The 8,871-nt window shown below is 32.1% G+C and overlaps 1 protein-coding gene across 1 annotated transcript; it reads left to right on the top strand.

Annotated features, from left to right (window-relative positions):
- Positions 1-3,659: 3,659 nt before the first annotated feature.
- Positions 3,660-8,302, top strand: LOC112501044 (chloroplast envelope membrane protein). Its single transcript, XM_025104681.1, has 7 exons — positions 3,660-4,655; positions 4,822-4,907; positions 5,481-5,654; positions 5,798-5,912; positions 6,573-6,670; positions 7,069-7,204; positions 7,857-8,302. Exons 1-7 carry the CDS (start codon positions 4,020-4,022, stop codon positions 7,923-7,925), a joined length of 1,314 nt encoding a protein of 437 aa, XP_024960449.1. The 5' UTR covers positions 3,660-4,019; the 3' UTR covers positions 7,926-8,302.
- The last annotated feature ends 569 nt before the right edge of the window (positions 8,303-8,871 follow it).

Here is an 8,871-nt window from a genome sequence, read left to right as displayed (position 1 = left end):
GGTTTAATAATATATTTTTTTATAAGGATAATAATTAAATATTTTGTTAGAACTCAATGATTATCTTAACTATATTTTATATTTTTTATATTTTAAAATGAGATGTTTATCCTCTATTTGATTATGTTTATCCGCAGTTAGTTACACGAATTCAAACATAAAGCTTTAATAAGTTGTACTTATGCATAAATTACTTGTAATCTTGAATTTTAAGTAATATGCATCAATAAACAATACTTAATGCATAAAAAATTATTTTTAAGAGTTTTTGTCAATTACTTTATAATATAGTATAAATTTTCCTAAATCTAAGTTATATTAATTTATAATCAACAAATTATATTAAAAACCCAATATTTTGTTTTATTTAATTTAATATATATTAATATATTTTAGTCGGTTTTTAATAATTTCATTCATAAATATATTCTTAGTAACTAGAAGGATACTCGTGCAATGCAACGAGGTATATGTCGATTTTAATGTTTCGTTTTTTTTTTGTTTTTGTAGATGTTATAATACAGTTTTTACGTGTTTTTAAGAAAGAAATAATGCTTTTATTTTTAAATAAAATATAAATTTAAAAATATCATAAAATTTCGAAAATAAATCAATCAACATTAGTATCAAATTAACTATTTAAAAGTTCTTTTTTTTTGTGTAAGTCCTTTAATTCAGTTTGTTTATTATAATTTAATTTAAATTTACTAATGAAATAATTTATTTTTGATTTAATAATATGAGAAGGGTACTCGCACAATGCAGCGAGATACGTCTCGATTTTAGTGTTTCATTTTTTTCTTAGTCGATATTATAATACGATTTTATGTGGTTTTGAGATAACGATAATGTTTTTATTTAGAAGTCAATGATTATCCTAATTATATTTTAGATTTTTTATATTTAAAATGAAATGTTTATCTTGTATTTTTTTTACTATGTTTATCTGCAGTTAGTTACACGAATTCAAACATGAAGCTTTAATAGGTCATACTTACGTATAATTTATTTGTAGTCTTGAATTTTAAATAATATGAATCAATAAACAGTACTTCATGCATAAATAATGGTTTTTAAGAATTTTTGTCAAATGTTTTTTAATATAGTATAGATATACTTACCATCTATATCTATACTATATTATAAAGCATTGGGTTCAATCTCTTAACAACAACTTTTAAAGCATTCTGTACTAATATCTAATGCTAAATTACTTAATTTACAAATTTACAAATTCTCAATACTTTGGTACAACCTACTAAACATTATCTTCTCATCCCTAATTTATCGACTTCCAACATAACCTCAGATTTATCAACTTCACTCATACCCTTCTATTAGTCGATTGCTTCATCCATATCCTTTCGTCTATCTATTTCAATAGATTTAGATAACCTCCATTAGGCGAAATGTTTCATCCATATCCTTCTATCGATTTCAGCAGGTTTAGATAACCTCTATCGGGCAACAATTCAACAGATTTAGACGGATATACATATCGTTTTTCATTTCTATCACATCATCTACTCATATATATTCGAAACAGGTTATTCAGGATACAAGCAGATTCCAAACTTCCAAGGTTAGTTTTCTTCAATCTTTTGTTTTTGTTTTCGATTTCCATTATTTACACTATACGTGTTATCTACGATCTTTTATTTATTTTTTATTCAACGAGAGTCAACATCTTTCAAGGTTCGTTTCCTTGTTTTTTTAATCTTTTGTTTGTTATTCAAGATTTAATTTCTAGGGTATAATTTTTATGATGAAACGTATGCATCAATGAAAAAAATGTTATTCTTGATTCCAAACATAATTATCAGGGGTTAGTACCGATATGACACTAGAACCCAAACATTTCATCTATTCTATTGGTTCATCTGTCAATGCTACTTTGCCACATGCTACTTCCTTCGTAAGTACAATTTATTAAAACTTCATGTTTGAATTTGTGTAACTAACAACAGATACCCATATTCGTAATAGAATAAACATCTCATTTTAGATATAAAAAAATTTAAAATATAATTAGGATAATCATTCTAACAGAATACTTAAGTATTATCTTTATAAAAAATTATATTATTAAACCAAAAATAAGTTACTTCTTTATCAAATCTAAATTAAGTTATAGTAGAAGACATTGAATTAAAAGAATTACATAAAAAAAGATAACCTTTAAATAGTTAATTTGATACAATATTCTTTTTCAAAGTTTTATGATATTATTAAATTTATATTTTATTAAAAAACATTATTATATTCTTAAGACCACATAAAACCGTATTATGACATTGATAGAGACAAACAATAAAATGAAACATTAAAATCAAGATGTATCTCGCTGCATCTTACAAATATTCTTCTAATATACTAGAAGGGTACTCGCGCAATGCAGTGAGATAAATCTCCATTTTAATGTTTTGTTTTTATTCTTCTCCATCAATATAATACGATTTTATGTAGTTTTGAGAAAACGATAATGCTTTTATTTTTTATTGAAATATAAATTTGAAGATAGCATAAAAATTTGAAAAAAAATAAATCGATATTAGTATCAAATTAACTATTTAATAATTTTCGTTTTTTTGGTGTAACTTATTTAATTTAATTTTTTATTATACATTAATTTAGATTTAATAACAAAGTAATTTGTTTTTGATTTAATAATATAATTTTTTATAAACATAATAATTAAAAACTTTGTTAAAACTCAATTATTATCTTAATTATAATTTAGGTTTTCTATATTTAAAATGAATGTTTATCTTGTATTTGATTAGGTTTATCTGCAGTTAGTTACACGAATTTAAAAATAAAGCTTTAATAAGTTGTACTTATGTAAAATTACTTGTAATATTGAATTTTAAGTAATATGCATCAATAAACAGTAATCATACATAAAAAAATGATTTTTAAGAGTTTTTGTCAAATATTTTATAATATAGTATAAATATATAAAACATATGTAATATGTATATCTAAATAAAATAATAGAGTAAGTTTGTTGGTATGAAAAGACAAAAGGACAAAACATGAGAAAAAGAAGAACACATTTAATATTAAAATATAAAAAAGGATGGAAAGACAAATTTACCCTCACTTCACGGATGTTAATCAAGTTTGTTTTAGGGATAACCGCAGGGACTATATCAACAATTAATCAAGTTTTGGGACGTTAGTCATAACTTCGATATAATAAAGGGACCAAATCTATAATTCATCAGAGATTATGTGGCTGTTTGATAATTGCTAAATGGTTTGATGTATAATGATTAAATTGTTAAAATGATTAAGAAACTTTTATGATATAATACAAAATGAAATATAATTGTTTTATAATTATATACAATAAAATTAGAGCTCTTAATGATTAAAGGAAGATACATGATACAAAATTATTAAGAGACAAATTTTTTTTTTACCGAATAAAATTTATATATTAACGACTTAGATATTGTCTTTTAATGAAATTATTAAGAAATAAACAATCATGCGAGATGGAGCAAGAAATCATGGATATTTCAATAAAAAAATCATAAAGATAGATAATGGCGTGTGAAAAGCCATTTTGTTGTTTTTAAGATATCCGTTATCCATTCTCCCTCTTCGTCCCTGCTGGTTTATGCTGGTCCCATCCTTTCTAAACAGCCATTTTCCAGCTTAACAGGAGAGGAAAGTTATCAGATAAACCCCTAACGCCACACACAAACACGCACACACACACACACAAAGAGAATAATAATCGCGACAGGTTATACTCGTCGAATTTCACATTACAATACATTTCTTTACCTCATTTCAGCTTTCAAGCTCCAATCTTTTCTGGGCATTTAGGGTTTTTTCGGCTCTGGTAAGTTCTCAACAGATTATCGTTGGATTATAGAGTCTGTGGATGAGAAAAAAGATGCAAAATTGAGTAAAATCAGGTAATTCGTTTCTGGGTTTTGAATGGTTTCTTTCAATTGCGTCTATAGAGCCTTAAGTTAGTTTTATATGAGGTTGAAAGATGTTGGGTTATGGTATACATGTCCTTAATGAGCACTTCAATGGTCTTGTGTTATAACAACCTATTGTTTTCTAAGCAAAGAGGAGGGAGTCGCAAACGATTGTATTTGGGTAGCCTAGTTCACGTGGGTGGTGAAGGAAGAAGGGGAATCAGAAGGTTAGTTCCCAATGCCAAGAAAAAACACAATCGAAATCGGAGTTGGTGGCAGAAATTCTTCTTTGATGAGGATGGCAATTGGTTTGGTTTAAAAGATGATGAGATGCTTGAGGCTGAGGAGTCTGTGAAAAACACCAGTGATGATGAAGGGTTATCTGAGGATGAGAAATTCGAAGCCTGGAAGAGGAGAGCGGAGGCGATTGTCGAATTGAGGGAAGCACAAGATGGGGTGCAAAACGAAGAGCAAAGGAGGTGGGAAGATTGGCTTATGGACGGCACAAATGGCGATGGTGGTAGTAGTAGTAGTAGTAGTAGTAGTAATGGTTCATCATGGTTCCAAGAACGGCGTGATGAAGATGTTCCAGAAGATCTAAGTGATCTTATCCCTGGAAAAGGCTTAGCGGAATCTGTGAGGGATATGGTGTTAGGAAGGGATGATGATGAGTTATTGTATGAAGATCGTGTTTTCCGCTATGCCTCCTTGAATTCAGTAAGTACATTCATTGGCGTCACGATATGATTACTTATCTCTCATTGTGATTTTAATGGTATATTGTGGCATCCATTGACGATAAAATATATTGTGATCTCTGTGTAATTAAGTACTTGTATTCTGTATGCCATTGCCAGCTAAAACCATAACCATCCTTTTGCAGGCGAAATTTTTGGCAGTGTTGATAATTGTACCGTGGGCGTTGGATTTTTTGGTCCATGATTATGTTCTTATGCCTTTTCTTGATAGGTAACCACGTAACTCCTAATTTATGTATTTGCTACTCCTTTTTCGCTCCAGAAAAGAGGTGCCATTTGATGATGTTTGTCATAAACCTTTCATAAACGAACATCCACATCATCAAATGTTACAAGATCAACGGGTTACCAGTCAAAATGGATACGGAATAGGAAAGTTTGAAACTTCGTTACATTGGAAAAAACTACTCGTTACACTAAATAGGAACTAAACCAAACGTTGTTGCATTTTGTGCTTTTTTTAACTTCAAATGGATACAATTTCTTCAAATTGAACTCTAAAAGCAAGTCCATTTGACCTCACAAGTCTGTACTGTTGGACTGATGGAGTTGTATGCATATCCAAAGGGAACAACACTTTTCCTCTATCTCATTAAACTGGCCGTAAGTCGCATTGTGTTGTGGATAACTCGTCGTACAGCTCCTTATAAGCCTCGGGTTGTGGGCTACTGATAACTTCCACCATGGTTTTAAGTTGATTTGGAGGTTATTGGGTCCCCCGGAGATTTACTTGATGTTATTTGACGAATTTATGTCGTAAAGTCATTAAACTGATTTAAAACAGGTATGTCAAGACTGTACCGCTTGCAGCAGAGATCCTTGATGTACGAAAGCATCAAAAGCTCGAGATGGTCAAGGAGTTAAAAACTGAAAAAGAGAGATACAAATTTGAGGTAGAGATTGGGAAATCCCCACCGATTTCTGAAGACGAGCTTTATTTAGAATTACGGCACAAAGCGTAAGTTCATTGATTCTGCAGCGTAATTTTTATGTGTGAATTCTTTACCTTTTTCGTTTCAATATTACATATTTGCTCATTATATCATTACAAGTAGATTGGTGGAATTGATTTGGATCGACGAGATTATTTTGTTGTAACAGGTTAGAATTGAGAGATGAATGGAGATTAGTAAACCGTGCCGCATTTGCTAATATATGGTCGGATATGGTATTCGGAATCTCGTTATTTGTTCTTTTGTACTTCAACCAAAATCAGGTGTGTTTTCTTTGGCCCTCTTCCTATTGAACATTTTACATTATTGGAATACACTCAATGGTTTGACTCATGAAAACAATCTAAAAATGCAAGTGCACTCTGCTTCTTGGAAACAACCACTCTGTCTCTTGAGACAGAGGAAAGGTCTGCGTACATCTTACCCTTCAGGCCCTACCTCTGTGTGGGATATACTGTGTCAGTTTGGTTTGGTTTGGTTTCGTTTTTTGGTGGATAAGAAAACGCCTTCAGAAGTCGCACAAACATGTGTGTGCTTACAATGGAACATTGGTTGGTGGTTCTTCACATCATTATTCTACGCTCAAAAGGTCGCACAGGGTTCGAGTCACGAAAACAAGCCCTTTCCAGAACGCAAAGGTAAGGCTGCATGCAAAGACTAATCTTCCCAACCCTCACAAAGCCGGTGCACTCCATTCAAGCATTTAGAATATTTTTCCGATGCTACACAAGCTAAAGTCACCTCTACGCTTCGGCCCCGGGGGAAGTTTTAGAGAGATGGAGAGAGCCAGCACCTGAGGGTTGAGGCATTAAGGTCTCGGAGGGGTAGGATGTCCTTTGCACCGAGGGGCGAGGGGCAGAGATACATGATATAATATTTGCTTTGGATATTGATAATTATTTGCTTTGCAAATCCTTTTGCAGGTAGCTTTGCTGAAATTTACAGGGTATAAGATAATAAACAACATTTCAGACACCGGGAAGGCATTCTTAATCATACTTATCACGGACATTTTTCTCGGGTAATTGGCCTTCTCTGTATTACCTCTGTCGAGAAATTCCTTTTGACTTTAAAGTCAACAAAGAATCATTTTCTGGTTGAATGTTTGGTAGCACGCTATATTGACGAGTGTCAGGCTCCATTCGTTTCGCCGTTTTAACTAATTCGTGTAAGTAGAAATGAGAATGTGGTTAAGGGTGCGGTGATAGGACCCATGAGTGGAAATTGGCAAACAAGAGGGTCATTGGTCCATTAATATCCGGATTAGTTGTAGAGCCCAAACTCCATGGAGGTCAGGGGTTCAAACCTCACCGAGTGAGGAATGTGTATGAGTTTTTGTCGTATATAAATGAAAAAAAGTGGAAAATGGCTAGAAATTGCGCTTTTAAACATGGGAACATCGTCGTTCTGAATTTGCAGGTATCATTCAGAATCGGGATGGCAGACCTTGTTAGAAATAATTGTGGAACATTATGGTTTTGACGTCGATCAATCTGCCATCATCATATTCGTCTGCCTCATTCCAGTGATCATCGATGCATGCGTTAAGCTCTGGGTATGTTCTTCATTCAAACACTTGCAACTGATTATTTGAAAAATTAAAGATCATGAAACAACTCTACTCGTTGTGGTAGATGACAGGTCTCACTACCAAATTGAGTTTATAGAACGCCAAAAATGTCTAAATTTTACAAGACTTGGTTAGCTTTTTTATAGAACCAAACAATTGTAAAAGTGTTACAATAAGTTCATATGAAGCTTTTGGGTGTTTTAACGAATTTTTTAGGACACTTTTTTAACTAAAGTGTCTTATTAGCTTTTTTATAAGACACTTTTGAGAAGTGTCCTATGAACACTTTTTCAAATAATGTCATAAAATAATTAATAGGACACTAAAGAACTTATCAAGACGGTCCAAAAGGGTCCTATGAACTTATTATAACACTTTTACATAGGACATACAACTGCTCGGTCCTATTAATTTAAGTCCTTTAAAACAGTCTAACAAGACATTTAGACATTTTTGGTATCCTATAAACCCAATTTTCTTGTAGCGTCTGCCTACAACCCATCCTTCCCAAACCCTAATTTTGAAACGGACACAGTGTGTTTTTGGTTTATAGTATAAAGGCAACAAATACGTTTTTGAACCTCTGAATTGATATTTGACGAATATTTAGGCATACATCTTGTGCTTTATGATTCAGATGTTCAAATTTCTTCCAAGATTATCGCCGAAGGTGTCGAATATTTTCCAAGAAATGAAGAGGCATTAGAGAGAGAGAGAGAGAATTCTGGGATTTCCCCTTTTACATTCTTACAACATGAACCATATGTATACTTGATTTTTCAATTGGTTATGATTTATTCGAACGGTCGTAGTGGTAAAGAGGTGGGAATCTTAAGTGAGGTCTCGAGTTTGAATTCGAGCATCATCCACTTGCTTTCGAGACATTGCGATTTTCCTTCTCTGTGATGGCTGTGGGACCGATGCAGTGGTTACGTTTCAGAGCGGGTTGTATCCCCATTATTTGGATTTCAACACCATGAACTTTATATATGTTCATTTTCATTTGATGTGACTGTAAAATAAATGAATACTTGAAACTTTGGTATCATTCAGAATTTGAATACAATAAAGAAGATATTGTTTACAATTCAAGATGTTTATGTCAATAGATATCCATATGAAACATTTATTTAGTCTTTTTGTCTTGATATGCATATGGATTAAGAAATCACCTAGTGCATCTTAATAAAAGGATCGTGTGAGAATAAGAGTTAATGACATTGAACTAGGGTTTAAGCAAATAGAAGCTAAAATCACCAACATAACAATCTCAAGCCTAATTATATCAGATCTTACCGTTCAACAAATGTTGGATAAAAAACTAAGTACCTAAAGAGACGATAAGTTACCTAATGAATATGGAATAGTAAAGCCTAATTGAACCCAAGTCTTCACCTTGCTCTCTTTTTCTATCCAAAATCGTCCGGTGTTTGATCCTCTAAACGAAAGGTTTGTGCAACCTTTTAAATGAACCCAATGAAAAAACTGCCCCAAAATTTGAAATTCACGAGCTTGGTCCCTGAATTCTTCTAGGGTCGCGTGGCAAGGTCATACCTCCTAAAACCTCTCTAGGTCGTAGGCGACCTTAGTCTATGCTCCCAAACTCACTTCCAAGGCGCATCTTGACCGTGTCCTAATCATAAAGAGTTATG

This window comes from Cynara cardunculus (genome assembly GCF_001531365.2).
Source record: "Cynara cardunculus var. scolymus isolate 2C chromosome LG 17, CcrdV1, whole genome shotgun sequence".
Classification (NCBI taxonomy): Eukaryota; Viridiplantae; Streptophyta; class Magnoliopsida; order Asterales; family Asteraceae; genus Cynara; species Cynara cardunculus.
Note: the sequence above shows the minus strand (reverse complement) of the source record. Positions and strands in the feature narration are given on the sequence as shown.

What these genes read in the sequence shown, in the direction of transcription:
- LOC112501044 (XM_025104681.1), top strand. Translation starts at nt 4,020, where the DNA reads ATGGTATACATGTCCTTAATGAGCACTTCAATGGTCTTGTGTTATAAC. An exon ending in TTAGAATTACGGCACAAAGC is followed by an intron (nt 5,655 to 5,797) that starts GTAAGTTCATTG and finishes TTGTTGTAACAG; the next exon opens with GTTAGAATTGAGAGATGAAT. An exon ending in ATGCATGCGTTAAGCTCTGG is followed by an intron (nt 7,205 to 7,856) that starts GTATGTTCTTCA and finishes TTTATGATTCAG; the next exon opens with ATGTTCAAATTTCTTCCAAG.